This window comes from Eriocheir sinensis, chromosome 2, assembly GCF_024679095.1.
Source record: "Eriocheir sinensis breed Jianghai 21 chromosome 2, ASM2467909v1, whole genome shotgun sequence".
NCBI classification, from domain to species: domain Eukaryota; kingdom Metazoa; phylum Arthropoda; class Malacostraca; order Decapoda; family Varunidae; genus Eriocheir; species Eriocheir sinensis.
The window spans coordinates 2,312,594-2,332,744 of NC_066510.1; the positions used below are offsets into that span (position 1 = coordinate 2,312,594).

The window sequence follows — 20,151 nt, forward strand, 5'->3', positions numbered from 1 at the left end:
TGAGTGCATGCTCGTAGTTAGTGTAAGAGTTGCCCAGAATCTGTCTGCATGCACGCCTTTGCACTCTCTCTAATTGGCATTGCTGGGTCTTGTTGATGGAGGAAGCCCAAGCAGGAGAGGCATAGAGGAGTCTGGGAAGGATGAAGGTGGTGTATAGGTCCTTGAGCGACCTTTGGGGAGCTCCCAGTGCTTTCATGCACCTCAACACGAAAAGTTTGTAGGAAGCCGCCCTGATGATGGTGATGACGTGCTTGCCCCAGCTCAGCTTGTTGTCTAGGGTGACTCCAAGTAGTTTGGTAGATTCAACCACCTGCAGCTGGTGAGGGCCAACCTCCAGGGCTGGCGGTGGGATGGCAGTGGTGGAGGTGTGAAAATGCATCACCACCGTCTTGTTGGTGTTGATGGTGACGTGGTTGTCTTGCGTCCAGCTCTGCAGTCGGTCCAGAATGTGTTGTAGGGGCGTGTAGTCAGGGGCTGTGTTGTTGATGGAGATGCCCACTGTAGAATCATCCACGTACTTCCAGCCATGAGGGGCGTCTAACAGTGCATTGTTGATCAGAATAAGGAAGCAAAGAGGCCCCATGTGCGTCCCTTGTGGCACCCCAGCAGATAGGGGCTGGAGGGTGGAGGTGCAGCCCTGATGACGCACAGCTTGGTGCTGGTGCGTCAGGAAGTCCGCCAGCCAGGATGTCAGGTGGGAGGGCAGGCCGATGTTTATGGCCTTGGTGATGACAGTGGTGTGGTCAACCAGGTCGAAGGCTTTCCGAAAGTCAATAAAGGCGAGGGCAGAGGAAGTTTTTCTGGTTTCCAGGTTTTTAAGAATGAAATCAAGGAAATTAATGAGGCAATGTGTTGTGGAGGAGGCTCTAACGTTGCCGAACTGCCTCTGATCAATTTTGTAATGAATAGTATCATATGCCCAGATAAATACAAAGTCTTCACAAAGCAGGCTCACAATTGGAGTGATGGCAATGGGTCTTAGTTCATTAGGTGAGGTGGGGTTGGTGACTTTTGGGATGGGAGTGACGAATGAGGTTTTTCAATCTGTGGGGCATTTGCTCTGAGTGAGGGAGGCATTTATGATGGAGGCAAGGGGGGTAGCAAGTTCATAGGAAAACTCCTGATAAAGCTTTATGGGTAAATCTAGGGGTGTGGTAGACCTTTTGAGTTTGAGAGATCTGAGCTTTTCGGCAACTTGAAACTCTTCCACAGAAGGAGGATTAGACGGGGAGGGTAGGTAGGCGGGGAGGGAGGCAAGGTCTAGGGGGGGAAGGCTTTGACAGATGGAGGAAAAGTGAGAGTTAATCAGTTCAGCTATCTCAAGGGGGGGAGGAGGAGGAGGGGAGAAAAGGGAAAGCCGACGATGGGTTTCCCAGGCCACACAAATGGTGTATCTTGGAGAACAACTTGCTGGTGTTATTGCCCTCCAGGTGTTGTAGTTCTTGGGGGTAGTACTTCTTCGCCACTGCGATTTCCCTGATGACTATGTTGCGAAGGGCCCTGTATCTTGCTCGGTCCGTGTGGAAGGCGCGGTTCCTTTGCTGCATTAAGGCCTTAATCCTGGAGGTCATCCAAGGCAGGCCGGCTGGGTGGGTGTGTTGTGTCTTGGTAGGGAAGAAGTGGTGATACGCCTGAGTGATGGTGGCGAGGTAGTTGTTCCACTTCTCCGTGACGTCACGAACGGTAAGGACCTCGACCCAAGGATAGCCCACCAACCACTGCCCAAACTGCCTAATCTTGGAGTCAGATGTCGGGCGGGTGGTCCTCTTGGCCGTTTCACACCTCCGTGAGATGGTAGGGGAGGGCGTCCACAGGACTGAGGTGTGATTGCTTTGACCCATGGGGGGGAGGGGCTGAGGGGGGGAGTACCAGTCCGTCAGGTCAGTGAGGATAAGGTCCAGCGTGTTCCATTTGTGCGTGGGAAAATTAACAAGTTGTGTGAGGCACAGTTGGTTGGTAACATCCGCAATGTCTAGTTCATTGAAGTCCCCACACAACACGAACTTAGCGCCGGGGTACCTAACACGTGAAGCGTCCACTGTATTGATGAGATGGTTCACTAACGCAGGGCCGGAGGGAGAGCGGGGTGGATGGTACATTGTACATAGACTAATGGTGTCAACCTGGTGGGGGTGGCGGGAGGGGGTGGCGTTGATCCACATTGCCTCCACCTCATCGGGAACGTGAGTGGCCACCAGATGTCTCACGCAACTGGACTCACACGGCGCCGCGGCCACACAGCTGAGCTCAGTTCTTCCCGCGCACCACTTGAACAACAATACAGTACCCACGCTGCCACGCTACTCAACAATAGGGGTGGGCAGGTACTGGTACCAGTACTGGTACTAACAGTACCAGCTATAATCTGATGCACGGTACCAGACTGCTCGGTACCGGTACCAATACTAGCCAGTCGCTCATGGTGTCCCTCATGTCTTCCTCACACGAGTGAGGCTGAGACTGAGTGCCTGAGTGGATATCTCGGTGATACGGATATTCTCTCTCTCTCTCTCTCTCTCTCTCTCTCTCTCTCTCTCTCTCTCCACTGAATGAAGTGAATATTTCTTTTTCGATAGAAACCTACCTCTTGTTTGATTTACATTGTTTTTGATTTACGCGACCTCTTCAAGGACACAATACTCGCATAAATTGAGTTACCTGTATGCATTATTATTATTATTTCCGATTGGGGCAAGAGGAACCTAGTGTCCTTAAACGCCTCAAAAACACAGTTTCTCCACCTATACACTTGACGCAATCTTCCAAACAACTATCCCCTATTCTTTGACAACACTCAGCTATCACCTTCCTCAACACTAAACATCCTCGGTCTATCCTTAACTCAAAATCTCAACTGGAAACTTCATATCTCATCTCTTACTAAATCAGCTTCCTCAAGGCTGGGCGTTCTGTACAGTCTCCGCCAGTTCTTCTCCCCTGCACAGTTGCTATCCATTTACAGGAGCCTTGTCTGCCCTCGTATGGAGTATGCATTTCGTGTGGGGGGGCTCCACTCACACAGCTCTCCTTGACAGAGTGGAGTCAAAGGCTCTTCGTCTCATCAGCTCTCCTCCTCATACTGATAGTCTGTTACCTCTCAAATTTCGCTGCCATGTTGCCTCTCTTTCTATCTTCTATCGATATTTCCACGCTGACTGCTCTTCTGAACTTGCTAACTGCATGCCTCCCATCCTCCCGCAGCCCCGCTGCACAAGACTTTCTACTCATGCTCATCCCTATACTGTCCAAACCCCTTATGCAAGAGTCAACCAGCATCTTCACTCTTTCATCCCTCACGCTGGTAAACTCTGGAACAATCTTCCTTCATCTGTATTTCCTCCTGCCTACGACTTGAACTTTTTCAAGAGGAGGGTATCAGGACACCTCTCCTCCCGAAATTGACCTTTCGTTTTGGACACTCCTTTGACCTCTGTTCGGGAGCAGTGAGTAGCGGGCTTTTTTTTTATTAATGCCCTTGAACTGCCTCCTTAGCTGTAAAAAAAAAAAAAATAAATAAAAAAATAAAAAAATAAGACACTTCTCCACCAAATATTGACCTCTCTTTTGGCCACTCTCTACTTTCATCTTTTTTTTAGGAGCAGCATTTAGCAGGCTTTTTTTCTTCACTTTTTTTTATGCCCTTGAGCGGCTTCCTTTCCTGTAAAAATAAATAAATAAAAAAAGGTGCGTGGGGCGAGGTGAATAACGGAACAAATAACGAAACATTGAAACGTGCACAGAAACAAACCCACACATCGTACAGTCTCCTCCTGCGTCGCCACGAGGGCCACACCCATGCCAACAGTTGCGCAGGCAGCCGTCACAGCACAAACATGTTCACAGACTTGAGGCAACACACACACAAAGATACACACACCAAAAACAATGCAAAAAGAGGTCTGTTCACCGGGTAAATTTGTCCCCGAGTAATAGTGCTCTAACCCCTTAACCTGGTAGCAGCGGGGATCATGTTTCTTAATGGTCCCCCCAAGCGAGAAAAATGCAAAAAAATCATCCCTCACACAAACCATTTCATAATATATACCAAAGCATTTGTGATCAGATTATGTATTATATATCTATTTGGGGGGGGTTTAAATCATGGCACAAATTTGGCCCGTCGCTGCTACACAGTAAAGCCACAAATTTGGCCCGTCGCTGCTACACGGTAAAGCCACAAATTTGGCCCGTCGCTGCTACACGGTAAAGCCACAAATTTGGCCCGTCGCTGCTACACGGTAAAGCCACAAATTTGGCCCGTCGCTGCTACACGGTAAAGCCACAAATTTGGCCCGTCGCTGCTACACAGTAAAGCCACAAATTTGGCCTGTCGCTGCTACACGGTAAAGCCACAAATTTGGCCCGTCGCTGCTACACAGTAAAGCCACAAATTTGGCCCGTCGCTGCTACACGGTAAAGCCACAAATTTGGCTCGGCGCTGCTACCGGGTTAACTGCAGATTTCCTACAAGAAGACATCACCAAGCTACAGGAGTGGAACAAAAAGTGGCTGCTACAATGCACTGAAGAAAATGTAAAGTCCTGCACCTTGGGAGGGAAATCCAGCATACCAATGCCACATGGGAAACACTCCACTATCCACCTCAGAGGCAGAGAAAGACCTGGGAGCATATGTTACCAGGCTACCAGTGAAGGCCAAATCCATGCCAATCGCAGTGGACAGGTTAAGGCAATGGCAAAAATTTCAGCAAGGACATGAAGAAAGAGTAGTTGGAAAGTTTTGTTTAGTCGGCGCAACACCTGTGGCCATATGCCGGAGAGAGACAGATGGGGAAGGAATTATAGAAGGGAACAGATCCCAGGAGACGGGACACAACCCCTGATTAATACCTGGTACCCATTCACTGCTGGGTGGACAGGGGCGTAGGGTATCGGAAAAGCCGCCCAAATTTTTCCACTCCGCCCGGGAATCAAACCCAGGCTCTCTCGGCTTTGAGCTGAGTGTGCTAACCACTGCACCATGAAGCCCCCACCCTCATGGAAGCCACACTGGTGCACAGAAAGGTTGGAAGTTGATAGATGCTTAAGAACTTTCCTGTTACGGATTGTTTCAAAAGTTTTAGAAAGACAAGAAGGTAAAGCTATAGGGCTGTAGTTTCAAGAATTAAGAGTGGTCACCCTTCTTAGGCATCAGGTGTATACAGGTTGTCCTTAAGTTATGACAAGGTTCTGGACCAGTAGACTGAACTGAGGTCAAATTGGCCCCGCTGCACACGACTTTCTACTCATGCTCATCCCTATACTGTCCAAACCCCTTATGCAAGAGTCAACCAGCATCACTCTTTCATCCCTCACACTGGTAAACTCTGGAACAATCTTCCTTCATCTGTATTTCCTCCTGCCTACGACTTGAACTCTTTCAAGAGGAGGGTATCAGGACACCTCTCCTCCCGAAGTTGACCTCTGTTCGGGAGCAGTGAGTAGCGGGCTTTTTCTTTATTTTTTTCTTTGCGCCCTTGAACTGCCTCCTTAGATGTAAAAAAAAAAAATAAATAAATAAAAAAATAAATAAAGGTCAAAAGTTACATTAAAAAAAAAAAATAAAAAGTCCCGCCACATATGGAGCAGCATTCCTGTGCCTCCTACCTCCCCCCTTTCTTCCCAAGCCCTCAAGTGTACAAATACCTTCCTGCAGAAGTCAAGTCAACTTGAGAGGATCTCATCCCTACCCTGGCTGGCGTGATGGCTGAAGTGGCAGTAAGTGACGTCACATGTCGCAGCGCCTAAGCTTCACCATAACTGACGTCATGTACACCAAGGCACCGAGCCTCTCACTTGGATAATACACAGCTGCCTGCCAACGTTCTTCTCCCCTAGTTAACCCATCTGCTGTGATTGGCATGGATTTCACCTTCACTGGTAGCCTGGTAACATATATACTCCCAGGTCTTTGCCTCTGTGGTGGATAGTGGAGTGTTTCTCATGTGGTGCTGGTATGCTGGATTTCCCCTCCCAAGGTGCAGGACTTCACGTGTTTCTTCATTGAATTGTAGCAGTGAAACGCCAGGATTTACTCTTTACTACACTCCAACACAACCACAGCGTGTAACGAAACACACGAGAAATTAATCCAGACAAGGAATGATTTGCCGGCGCCGGGGATCGAACCCGCGACCAGCGAGACGGGAGAGCCACTCCTTAACCAGTCGGCCAAAGAGGTACCCCTCTCGCAGAGTGAGTGATGGGAGGCTCGCCCATCAGGCAAGTCGCTGCACTACACGACTCCCCATTCCTATTTAGATTAATTTCTGTGTGTTGAGATTTCCCATATTCTATGAACTTCGGAGAGCATGGGCCATCACTCTACCTGTTACCCACTCGTGGCCTTGCCACCAGTGAAACGCCAGAATTTTTCTCTTTACTATGCTCCACACGACCACAGCGTGTAACGAAACACGAGAAATTAATCCAGACAAGGAAAGGTTTTGCCGGCGCCGGGGATCGAACCAACTCGCCAATCCGGCAAGTCGCTGCACTACAGCAGCCACTTTTTGTTCCATTCCTGTAGCTTGGTTATGTCTTCTTGCAGGAAATCTGCAGTCAAGGGGTTATCTAGCATTGTCTTTCCACAACCTTCATGGTTTACTTTTGTGTTGTACATATGTACCTAGTAAGTTCTGGTATAATGCTCAGTGTAGCATAAATCCATACACTGTCCATGGCCCACAAGACACTGCAGGGGACCGGATCAGCTGACTCTGCCATCCTCCAAAGCTTCGTTCACTCCACAAACCACCTGAGCTAAGTGCACAGACTTAATTTCCCGTGTGTTTTTCAGGAGATTAATGTATCACTGAATTCCCTCTTCATATTGCAGATCCATAGTATAGGAAATTGCTCTTGCGTCGCTCTCCACGCTGGTTCTACAACATCTGGACCACGGGAGTAATAGCCATTAGTGGTAGTTGGGGTTAGGGAGGGTCTATCTAAAATTGAAGTGTCATCATTTATTATATCCAAACAATTCATGATATTATTCTGTGAAACCCAATAATTTTTCACACAGTGTAAGCAAACCGCTGCTCTACCCATGGCGGGATATTTGAAATGCCAACTTATTACTTAACAAAGTATAACTACATAATATTATTGACCTGGCTGTGTGAGTGGTCTTAAGTCGCATATGTTGTAACTCAAGGACCACCTGTACAGGCATAGTTTCAGCAGGAAGGAAAGGTAGATGTTGAAAGGCAAAGACGAGAGTTTGACCAGGCAGGGCGCCAGCACGGAAGCACAGTTTTTAAGGACTATAGGAGGCACTCCATCGAGTCCGTAATCTTTCTGGGCATTGAGACCAGAGAGGGCACAGTAAACATCATTCTTAAGAAGTTTAATAACAGGCATAGTGGAGTCAGAGGGGGGATGAGTGGGAGGAATATGCCAAGAAATTTTCAGAGTAAAATTTTTGAGAAGTTTGAGCGAAGAGTTCAGCCCTAGAGACAGATGTGACGGCGTTGTTGGCATCAGGACTTAGGAGAAGTGGGGAGAAGTTGGAGATATTTCTGGCTAGGTGCCAGAAGTCTCTGGAAGAATTAAAGAAGTGAAATGTTATCATTTTCAATTGATGAAGGAGCTTTTGGTGAGTTAAAGAATAGATTTTGTGTGATTTTGGGCAGAATATATAGATCATGATTAGCAGAAGTATGAAGACTCAGGTGCTTTTTGTGAGCTGCCTCTCTATCTTTGATAACACAAGAACAAGCATAATTGAATCAGTTATTTTTAGCACAGGGAGCAGAGGAAGACTGTGGAATGTGTGCCTCCGTGCCAGAAACAATCACCTCTGTAATGCACTGGGCACACACACAGAAGGATTTCTAACCTGGAAGCAGTGATCATTCCGCAGGAAATTGGAGAAGTATATTCTCAGGTCATCCCACCTACCTAAAGCCTTTTTTTTTTCAATGTTGCCTATAGTGCCAGTAGGCTCTCTCGAGGGGTCTCTTGGACGGCCCCAGCCCATTAGTGGCACAGGCGAATTTTATTTTCAGTGGCTGCCATGATATATCGTCACCTTCGTAAACAAACCGCATAAGTCATTATTTTCTACTTTACAGGAATTCAGAAAAGAATTGTCATTATCTCATTTAGCTTAAGATTTAGGCAGAAATGAAAAGGCCAATTCTAGAACACTCAAACCCTGAATGACGAAGCAACTGTACAAAAATGGGCGTCACATGTTGAAAAAACGATGTAGACAAAAACCTGGAAATCGCTGAAAAATGACTTAGGCAATTATTTTATGAGGGTGATGATATGACTTGCTTGGCCCATGCTGCCCCCCAGTGCTCCTCTTGACTCCTCTCGGTAAATGTAGCTGCACATGACCTTGGCACTCTTCTCCATCTCACTGCCCCCTGAGCCTGTGGTTGGTCAGGAGCCACCAGCCTGGGACACACGGCAAGTAGCATGACATCTGTGTTGCCATAGCTTTACTTCCCCAGGTACCCATTTAGGAACAAGTTTGAGGGGAAGGAAAAACAGCTGTGTGAGATGGGAGCCAACTGCCCCAGGGTGATATCCAAACCTAGGCCCAGAAATTCGTGGTTAACCCGTAGCAGCGACGGGCCAAATTTGTGGCTTTACCGTGTAGCAGCGACAGGCCAAATTTGTGGCTTTACCGTGTAGCAGCGACAGGCCAAATTTGTGCCATGATATAACCCCAAAAAAACAGATGATGCATAAACTGATCACAAATGCTTAGATATATATAATGAAATGGTTTGTGTGAATGACGATTTTTTCTCATTTTTCTCACTTAGAGGGACCATTAAGAAACATGATCCCTGCAGCTACCAGGTTAAGTGTGCAAACCCCTACAAGCCCTACGCCATGGAAATGAAGAAGTCAGACGATTGGGCTTATAATTGTGAAAGATTAATACCGATGTGCCTGATATTACCAGTATAAATGTGTAATACTAGAAGGAAGACATCAAACACATATCAGTGAAGTGAAGTGTCATGAAATTTGGTGCAACATTATAGGGTGGTCTGAGGAGGCATTCAACTCTTTCTACATTTCTTCAGCTTTATCTAGTGACTTTATCCCCTACCAGAAACACTGCCCAACCCCAGTTAACCTTACCTGCTTGTTACAGGTGGAATATGACCCTTAATGGCTGGTATTCTGCATCTGCCTCCTCCACTGGTCACCTTAACTTCCTCTTCTTGCATGACAAAAAATTCTGACACCTATCTCACAGCAGCAAAGAAAAGAGAAGGGCAGGATAAATGTCCACTACTTCTCACAGCGGCAAAGAAAAGAGAAGGGCAGGATAAATGTCCACTACTTCTCACAGCGGCAAAGAAAAGAGAAGGGCAGGATAAATGTCCAATACTTCTCACAGTGGCAAAGAAAAGAGAAGGGCAGGATAAATGTCCAATACTTCTCACAGCAGCAAAGAAAAGAGAAGGGCAGGATAAATGTCCAATACTTCTCACAGTGGCAAAGAAAAGAGAAGGGCAGGATAAATGTCCAATACTTCTCACAGCAGCAAAGAAAAGAGAAGGGCAGGATAAATGTCCAATACTTCTCACAGTGGCAAAGAAAAGAGAAAGGCAGGATAAATGTCCAATACTTCTCACAGCGGCAAAGAAAAGAGAAGGGCAGGATAAATGTCCAATACTTCTCACAGCGGCAAAGAAAAGAGAAGGGCAGGATAAATGTCCACTACTTCTCACAGCAGCAAAGAAAAGAGAAGGGCAGGATAAATGTCCACTACTTCTCACAGCAGCAAAGAAAAGAGAAGGGCAGGATAAATGTCCACTACTTCTCACAGCAGCAAAGAAAAGAGAAGGGCAGGATAAATGTCCAATACTTCTCACAGCAGCAAAGAAAAGAGAAAGGCAGGATAAATGTCCACTACTTCTCACAGCAGCAAAGAAAAGAGAAGGGCAAGATAAATGTCCACTACTTCTCACAGCAGCAAAGAAAAGAGAAGGGCAGGATAAATGTCCAATACTTCTCACAGCGGCAAAGAAAAGAGAAGGGCAGGATAAATGTCCACTACTTCTCACAGCAGCAAAGAAAAGAGAAGGGCAGGATAAATGTCCAATACTTCTCACAGCAGCAAAGAAAAGAGAAGGGCAGGATAAATGTCTGCTACTTTACTGGCAAGAAATAAGTGACATCTTGGGCTGAAGTCTTATTTTCAAAGTAATCTTCCAAAACTTTTCATACATAGGTACTCTCATGTTTGTCCTAATATAATGAAGAGAAATACGTACAGGAAATTAAAAATAGAAAGCAAAACTGTGTCAATTAGCTGGATGTAGGCTTGCTGAAGACTGTTAGTTTCTTGTTAACATTAAATGATCTAAGCTAATGTCTTAGAATTGAATTACACTTTCACACGAGTGTAGTGACGTTTCATTGAAGGGTTGATTCTGTAGTCCCTATTCCCTCTCCTTAATTCTTCTTGCACACACACACACATACACACGACTGTTATTCGATGATATTTGAACTCTCTCTCTCTTCTAAACACCCCGATGTGCGGCCCTCCATTACATACGGTTCTTGAATAGAGGCCCTTCAAGTGAAAAGGTTGCACACCCCTGGTCTAGCACAAATCTTTGCTTTTTAAAGTACCCTCCTATGGATTCTATTCCACTCTCTGTACTTTTATCTCCAGTTTCCTTTCCAGCCATTCTATCTCTGCTGAGGAAGATGGTCACTCTTTTTCCCCTAAACTTATCAACAGTGGTGTCCCACAGGGCTCTTTCCTATCTCTCACTCTCTTCGTGTTGTTCAGCAATGATCTTTCCAAAACAAACTGTCCTATCCACTTCTACACTGACAACTCTACTCTGCATTACTCAACATCTTTTAACAGGAAACCCTCCCTATAGGAATTACATGATTCTAGGCTGGATGCTGCAGAACACTCAACCTCAGATCTTGCTATCATTTCTGAATGGGAAAAGGAGGAACTTGGTGTCCTTCAATGCCTCAAAAACTCAAGTTTCTCCACATGCCAAAGCAACACAATCTTCTAAACACCTAGATATCCCTTATTCTTCAACAACACACAGCTGTCCCCTTCTACAATAAACACTTTCGGTCTATACTTAACTCAAAATCTTAACCCCTTGACTGCGGACTTCCTACAAGAAGACATCACCAAGCTACAGGAGTGGAGCAACAAGTGGCTGCTATAATTCAATGAAGAAAAATGTAAAGTCATGCACCTTGAGAGGGGAAATCCAGCATATCAATACCACATGGGAAACACTCCACTATCCACCACAGAGGCAGAGAAAGACCTGGGAGTATTTGTTACCTGGCTACCAGTGAAGGCAAAATCTGTGCTAATGGACTGTATTGGCTATACAGGCAGCGCCACATGTGGCCACTCAACTCAAAGCTGAATTTTCCATAGAGTTCAAGTCATAGACTAGAGTGCGTCTGAGGCTGTCTCAGGGATACACGGCCATGATGCCACCGTTGCCCCAAGCCGATGATTGCGCACACTTCACTTCTACCCGATTTCAGTTTTTCTCCATGTCAAATAGTAAAGTCAGGAAATCAGGTAGGAGTAAAGTGTGTGTAGCCATTGGCTTGGAGAGGTGGCGGCACCATGGCCTTGTATCCTGGAGGCAGCCTCAGACGCAAGCTAGTACATAACTTGAGTTCAATGGAAAATACTGCTTTGATAGTTCACCGAGTTGCCACGGGTGGCGCTGCCTGTATAGCCAATACGGTCCATTGCAGCAGATGGGTTAACTGGAAACTTAATACCTCCTCTCTCACAAGATCAGCTTCAAGGTTAGGCATTCTGTACTGTCTCTAACACTTCTTTTCCCCCTCACAGATGCTGTCCAGTCCATATATAGGGGCCTTGTCTGCCAATGTATGGCATATGCATCTCATGTGTGGGGGGGCTCCACACACACAGTTTTCCTAGACAGTGTGGAGTCAAGGGATCTTTGCCTCATCAACCCCGGCTCATGAACCAGTAGGCCACTGTACAGGACCATTACATGTCCATCCAGGAGGCTGGACTTGTAAGGAATAGTAGCTGTTATTTCTGATGATGAATTTTGAAGTATTCATCAGATTATTCACAGTGCAAATACTTTCCCCTGTTTACCTTAGTGATGTTTACCTTAGTGATAGTAAAGAGGCAGGGAGCTAACTACTCCTAAGGCTGCCTCTTCTCTGGGCATCTCTCTCACAGTTGTCCGATCTGTTTTTAAAGTGCTGACGCCAGGGCTGCAGACGACACTTTCAGGTAGTCTATTACCCATGAAGGATAATATTTACGAAAGCTTAGCCATCTCTGGCAAAGTTAATACTTACATCATGGATTTCTTTTTGGCCCCTGAATGCAGTGCAGTGACAAGTGACTTCCGGAAAGGAGAAAGAATCCAATTCAGGGACCATTTATTGCTGAAAATAGGGGATAATAATTCACGAAAGCCTCGCCTCCTCTGGCGGCGGCCACCATGGTGACGGTGCCGCCGGTATTGTGAGAAATACCTCCTTGCAGAAATAAGTCGCATATACATGAGGGTGGGTCGAGGGGGGGTCGTAAAGTTCGGCTGGAATAGTTTATATGCTCCCCTACCCTAAACCCTCTGTGAGCTATTTTGAGTCACCATCACCATGGCGGCCGCCGCCAGAGGAGGCGAGGCTTTCGTGAATTATTATCCCCTATTTTCAACAATAAATGGTCCCTGAATTGGATTCTTTCTCCTTTCTGGAAGTCACTTGTCACTGCACTGCATTCAGGGGCCAAAAAGAAATCCATGATGTAAGTATTAACTTTGCCAGAGGTGGCTAAGCTTTCGTAAATTTCCCCCCCCATGTGTCACTTATTCAAATACAAATGAGAATACCTTGATTTCTATTAAATATTATTCGAATATGAATACGAATACACCGAAATACAGTATATGAATTTGAACACCAAATACAAATACTCCATCCCTGACAACCCCTGTATGCAAAGACTACAGCTCTTCCGTGTGCCCCTACAGAGCTGATGGCCTGGGCACGGCAGGGTCGGGGTGTCAGGTGCGGGCTTTGGGATACTGCTGAGGTGGAGGTTATATAACTCGCTGCTCGGGTAACAGTTCACGTAGGCCTCGCCGCTTGTCTCACCGGCCAGGGAAAGCGACCTATTCTTTCACGTAAGTGATCAATACACGAAGGCCAAGACTACCCGCCCTCGCCGCCTGCCAAGACCACGCCCACTCCACCCTCCACTCAGCCCACCCTCAGCGGCCCTCGTCCACTCTGCACGCCCGGCCTAACTAACTAACCCTGCTTTACCGTGACTACCATTGCACGTATATTGATTTCACCCTCGCCTCTGCTCCCCCACACTGCCCAGGCCACAGAGCAGCGTGCCGGGACGTACCTTCACATCACCAGCCGTGGGTTGCAAGGTTCAAGGCACTGCGGCGCCTACTGACTCACAGCTGATATGACAAAGTGCCAGATTATCGTACTCAAAGCCGCGTATTTACCGGTTTCTGGCCCATAACTGTTGCCAAGAAGCACCAATAATTAACCATGTAAACGATAACCATATATAGAGGCAGTTATTTGGGTGATGAAAGCAGTTTTGGGGTCGGAAATTGGGAAACATGAGAGGCAGAATACGACAATCTGGCACCGTTGGAGTCCAGACCACGGTGCCTCGGTATCGTATTCACCATATTGTGTTTACCGGTTTTTGACGCTTAACTATTAAAAAAGAATATCAGTAATCAATCATTTCAAAGATAGTTCTAAATGGCCTGGTTATTGGCGTTGAAGAGAGATATTTGGGTTGGAAATTGGTATATGCATTAGGCTGAGTACGACAATCTGGCACCGCTGCAGTGACTCAAAAATACATTATTGCCCACCTTTCACTCTGTTTCCGTAATGTTTCTGTTTAATTCCTTCAGCTTTATATTTTATGGCATCGTATGTATTATTTTACTTATATTTTTATTTTTTGTTATCTACATTGGGTAGTATGATATTTTGAATGATTATTTTTATATTTTTTCATGCTGAAGAGCACCACTGTTGTTGTTTACTAAGGTCATTTGTTTTTGTCAGGGTAGAAAACACAAACAATTCATCACTTATAAATAAAAAAAAGTCCCTTGTGTGAGAAATAGAGGAGAGGGATTATCCTTGACCGCTGTAGTAAAAACTGATTGATTGATAGTTTATTGTTGCAGGTAAACAACAAGGGAGAAGGGAGGAACATGCCATCCCAACCCCCAGGCAGGACAGAGTGTGGTTATACACTATAATACATGTGTAGGTAGCACCATGAAACTAAAAAGACTATGAAATGTGTTTTTCTTATTTAAATTAATTACCTAGACATTGTTAGGGAATTTTTTTTAATTACAAATAAAGCCATTGTCAATGTAAGAAAAATGTAGATGCTGGTTGACTCCTTAGTAATGAGAGGAGTGAAAAGAAAAGTGTAATACTGAAACAAACACTGGCCGCCTCGGCCACTGCCAAGAAGCACCAATGATTAAGCATTTAAACGATATCCATATATGAATGCAGTTATTTGGGTGATGAAAGCGGTTTATTGGGTCGGAAATCGGCAAACATAAGAGGCTGAGTACGACAATCTTGCACCGTTGCTCGGGAGGAGCGATTTTTCCAGTATTTTGGAGTGGGCCGAGTAGCGCATGTAAACACGGGTGGGCGCCTGTGACGTAGGGGGGTACCGGAGGGGGGTGACCGTTCAGTCCGCTGAGGCTCAGGCACGTACCCGCCCCCATAGCGGGCTCAGTCCCCGCCCCCATAGCGGAAACAAGGTGTGTGCGTGTATTTACCCAGTTTACCTACCCGGTAGTTGTGACATACGGGAAAAGAGCTACACTGGCGCTGTCCCGTCTCCATATCCACTCTTATCCAACTTTTCCTTAAAAACATGAATGTTTCATGCACAGACGCCAACTACACGACACATTCATTGACATCATAAATACATTATCACTCTCACAAACAGTACTCCAGCCAACGCGAACACATACTGTAACGCGCCCCGCTGGCCACGGTGGCCCTTTGACCACAGCACACACACTTGACCTTTTTCTCACCAACAACATTCTTAACATAACAAACACTCAGGTTGTTCCAGGACTTAGTGACCAATACATGCTTATCATTGACGCTGACCTCCGACCGATTAGACATAAACAGAGACCCAGACAGATATTCCTTTATTCAAGGGCTGACTTAGATATGATCAAATAAGAGATTTAGGGGTAATGTTTGATACTAAACTAAGATTTCATGGCCATATTTGTTCTGTGGCTTCCAAAGTGGGTGGTGTGGCTCCAATTTACTGAAATTAACACTCGCTCTCGTGATTTTATGATGGCACTGTATACTACTCATGTTCGTCCTCTACTTGAATTCAGCTCAGTTGTGTGGAACACTGGCTATATTGGCGACATTAAGCTGCTGGAGTCAGTCCAGCGAAGGTGGACGAAGAACATGATCGGCCTAGAGAACTTGTCCTGTGCAGACAGACTTTGTTCTTGATCTTTTTTCTGTTCGTGGGAGATTATTGAGAACCGATCTAATCGAATGCTGGAAGATCATGCATGGTGTTGCCCCCTTTGACCCGACTAGACTATTCCAACTTGCTCCAGTTGTAGGTACAAGAAGTTATGTCTTCAAGCTTGCTCATACTCGTTGTTCTCTTGAGTATCGGCGTCATTCCTTCCCAGTTCGTGTTGTTGGCTCCTGGAATTCACTTCCCTCTGCAGTTGCTGAGCTGAGAGACCTTGGTGTTTTCAAAGCTGCTCTTAAAGATTTTCTTGGCCACAAGCTTTACGACTATTATCCCTGACCAGCCTATGTCTTATTGGATTATGTTAAGTTGTTTGATGAGTTTGGATAGGCTGGCACATTGGTTGGTGAGACCTTTCAGTTCTTTGCCTGATGGTTCACCCTAACATGGCTCATAGGGAAAGGTCATCCAGGTAAGAACTGCCTTCAGCACTTACTTTTTTGTGACAGACCCACGCACAAAACCTCCTTCTGCCAACTGGAACAACCTGAAACACACTGTACACGCCTCAATGAACAGACACATACCACAAAAAACACTTTCTAGTAGGTACACACTTCCCTGGTTTTCCAGGGATCTACGCAGACAACATTATAAGAAACAAAGACTCTACAGACGCGCGCAGACATACAACACAACAGATAATTGGACTGCCTACAAAAACCACCAAAAGACATTTGCCAAAAACATAAAAGTAGCAGAACACAAACACATAGCAACTTACCTCGCAGACAATGTAAGAACTAACTTTTTAAAATTCTTTAAGGCGCACAAATATGACACTAACACGATTACATCACTTAAAGACAACACTAACACATTAGTAACTACCCCACAACACAAAGCACAAATACTCAACACACGGTTCCAATCGGTGTACACACAAGAACACAACCTGACACCAAACATGCCACACAGTCGGCCCCTTCCCCCCGATAGCCCCCCTGACCTTACGACTAACGGAATACAGAAATTACTGGAAGGACTTGACACAACTAAATCCACTGGCCCCAACAACATTCCCGCCTTCATCCTTAAATCCTTTGCCCCCATCCTTGCCCCCATCCTTCAGGCCATCTTCACCCAATCCCTATCATCCACCTCATTACCCTCTGTCTGGCTTTTGGCAAATATTAATCCTTTATTTAAGACAGGTGACCGGACTGACCCAGCCAATTATTGCCCCATCTCACTAACACTGATTCCATGTAAAATTTTTGAACACATAATACATAAACACATAATGAATCACCTTAACACAAACAACATCCTTACTGACTCACAACATGGCTTTCGACCCAAACGCTCATGTGAATCGCAACTCATTACTACATTTCATAACATTACGAGGCTACTCGACTGACGTGACATTAAACAAATTGATCCTATTATTTTAAATTTTGCCAAAGCCTTTGACAAAGTCCTGCACAAAAGACTGACATTAAAAAATACTACGGCATTTCAGGACCTTTTCTTCACTGGATCACTGCATTTCTTACTAACAGGACTCAACGTGTTCTTCTTGACGGATCTTCATCTGACACTGTCCCTGTTTCTTCTGGTGTCCCACAAGGCACCGTTCTAGGCCCCATTCTTTTCCTCCTTTACATTAACAATCTTCTACTCTCAACACCTAACTCTTCCACTAGACTATTTGGCGATGATAGTTTGCTGTTTAGAGCAGTAAAGACTACTGACGACTGCAGACTACTACAAAAAGACTTGGATGACCTCGAGCGGTGGGAGCGCACCTGGCAGATGCACATCCAACCAGACAAATGTAAACTGTTAAAATTTACCAGAACTCACAACCCCATCCATCACACTTACACTCTACATAACTCCGACCTAGAATCAGACCACACACACAAGTATCTTGTTGTCCACCTCTCCACTAACCTAAAAGTTCAACACTCACATAGACCACATCAGTGCCATAGCCAACTGAACTCTGGGGTTCCTGAGGAGGAATTTATATAACTGCACACCTGACATTAAACACAAAGCTTATGACACACTTGTGAGACCAACACTGGAATACTGCTCCACGGTGTGGGATCCTTACACACACAGAAACATTGATAGGTTAGAACAAATCAACACCAAGGCGGCTAGGTTCATTACAAACAATTGCACTTGAACGGCTGGCATCACAACACGGATCAAACAACAGGTAAACATGGAACCTCCTCACCTACGCAGACAAGCACACAGACCTACACTTATGTACAAGATCACAAACACTCACATTGACATTGACCCACAAACAAACCTACACAACGCAAACAGTCAACGTACTCGTAACACACACATCCAAAAACACCAAACATATCACACAAACACTGACGCATACAAGCACTCATACTTTCCACGCACCATACGTGACTGGAACAGCCTCCCTCAACAGATTTTAGACTGTGGTACAATAGACTCATTCAGAAAACAAATACACAATCACTTGTCACCACAACACACCAATACTAACAACAACACTTGATTCACTTCCCTCCCCCGCACACTCGGCTCCCCCGTCCCCCCAACAGCCAACACAAATATGTGTGTTATGCACCTGTACGGGTGCCCTGCGCATTATCATCCAGATCCAGATCCAGATCCAAACCACCTCCTCCAGTCTATTCCATAGCTCAATGCTTCTGTTTGGGAAACTAAACTTTTTCACATCTCGCCTACATGTTGTTGCCCTCAACTTCTTTCCATGTCCTTTCGTTTCTCTCTTGTTCCACACACACAGGTCCTCTCTGTCCAAATGCTCCACCCCGCTTGCCACCCTGTACACCTCTATCAGGTCTCCTTTTTCTCTTCTTCTCTCCAGGGTTGTGAGCCCCATGCTATTGAGTCTCTCCTCATAAGTCCGATCTTGAAGTTCCGGTACCATCTTAGTTGCCACTCTCTGCACTCTTTCCAGCTTCCTTATGCTTTTATTTTCATGAGGAGACCAGACCACTGCTGCATACTCCAACCTTGGCCTTATCATTGTAACTATTATTTTCATCATCTCATCCAAGTACACAAATGCCGTCCTTATGTTCCTCAGCAAATTCAGAGTTTGTCCCGTTATCCTGTTGATGTGTTTGTCCGGTGACATGTCCTCTGAGACAGTCACTCCCAAATCATTTTCTTCCACTCCTCTGCATATTATCTCACTTCCCATCTTATAATCATATTCACATCTACCACTCCTACCAAACTCCATTTTTTTACATTTCCCAAGGTTGAACTACATCTGCCATGTACCACTCCACTCCCATATTCTATCCAGGTCCCTCTGCAATGCCTCACAGTCCTTCACATTATTCACTTGTCTCAATAGCTTTGCATCATCTGCAAACAAACTCACACAGCTGGTCACTCTGTCCACCATATCATATATATAAACAGCAAACATTATTGGTGCCAACACCGAACCTTGTGGGACCCCACTCATCACAGGGCACCAGTTGGAAACCCTGTCCCTGATTATCGTCCTCATTTCCCTGTTAGTTAGGAAGTCCTCCAGCCCTTTAATCAGTCCATCACCCACTCCACCCTTATTTTTAATTTTCCAAATTAGTGTTCTGTGCAGTACCGTACTTTATCAAATGCCTTTTTCAAATCCAGGTACACTCCATCCCCCCAGCCTTCTCTCTCCTGTATTAAATTTGTCACCCTTGAGTAATAACACAACAAGTTGGTGACACACAATCTTCCTCTCCTGAATCCAAACTGGCAATCCGAGATAATTTTCTCACTTTCTAAGAAATCTGACCACCTGTTTTTAACCAGCCTCTCGCATTTCTTCGCAACCACACTAGTAAGTGATACCGGTCTGTAATTTAATGGGTCCTCTCTCTTGCCTCCCTTAAAAATCAGAACTATGTTTGCTCTCTTCCAATCTTATGGTAGCTACCTTTCCTTCCCTCAGGGAGGTGCTCATTATGGAGTGCAGTTTCTCTGCAAGTTGCTCACTACATTCTTTCAAGATCCATCCTTGTGCTCCATCCGACCCAGTCGCCTTTCTAACATCCAGCTTGTTCAAACTTTCCTTGACCTCCTGCACTGTTAACTGTACCTCCTGCATAACCCTTCCTCTTTCCTGGCCCGGGGGTTGTACAAATTCTTCTTTTCTTGTGAAAACTCTATGGAAGCTGTTGTTTATCACCTCTGCCATCTCTGTTGGGTCCTCATATGTAGTGTCATCCATTTTCAGTTTATCGATTGTTTCTCTATTCTTTAATTTGCTGTTCACATGTCTATAGAATAGTTTGGGTTGGTCTTTGCACTTGTCAATTATATCTTTTTTCATATTTCCTTTTTTATTCTCTTCTAATCTTTGTATATTCATTCTTTGCTTGTTTGAAATTGTTCCACGCGTTGATTCTTTTTCGTCTCCTCCGTCCCTTCCAAGTTTTCTCCTTTCTCTTTCTAGCTGCCTTGCATCTCTTGTTAACCCACTCCTTTTTACCAACATGCCAGTTCGTTTGGTTACCTTGGGGACATATCTATTTTTGGCTTCCTTGTATAGCTTTAAAAACTCCTCCCACGTATCCTGTGTACTCCTGGCTTTGTACAGCCCACTCCAATTTG

General features: G+C 45.4%; 2 protein-coding genes across 6 annotated transcripts in view; one reads left to right on the forward strand and one right to left on the reverse strand.

Annotated features, from left to right (window-relative positions):
* The window catches only part of LOC126998495 (leucine-rich repeat-containing protein 40-like), a 34,873-nt gene extending 21,231 nt beyond the window's left edge, over positions 1-13,642 (reverse strand). For 2 of the 5 annotated variants that reach the window (XM_050860253.1, XM_050860263.1), the window contains exon 1: positions 13,387-13,637. Coding sequence is in view for 2 of the 5 variants with exons in the window: in XM_050860235.1 (XP_050716192.1) it covers positions 9,108-9,196 (89 nt within the window). In the remaining 3 variants the exon portion in view is untranslated. Of the gene's footprint in view, positions 1-9,107; positions 9,356-12,129; positions 12,266-13,386 lie in introns of those variants that run through there. The other 3 variants (XM_050860235.1, XM_050860245.1, XM_050860267.1) reach the window with 3 other exon arrangements.
* Positions 13,643-14,661: 1,019 nt separating this feature from the next.
* The window catches only part of LOC126998062 (F-box/LRR-repeat protein 7-like), a 50,236-nt gene continuing 44,746 nt past the window's right edge, over positions 14,662-20,151 (forward strand). Inside the window, exon 1 of the mRNA XM_050859440.1 lies at positions 14,662-14,803. The gene's annotated coding sequence lies outside the window, so the exon portion shown is untranslated. The remainder of the gene's footprint in view (positions 14,804-20,151) is intronic.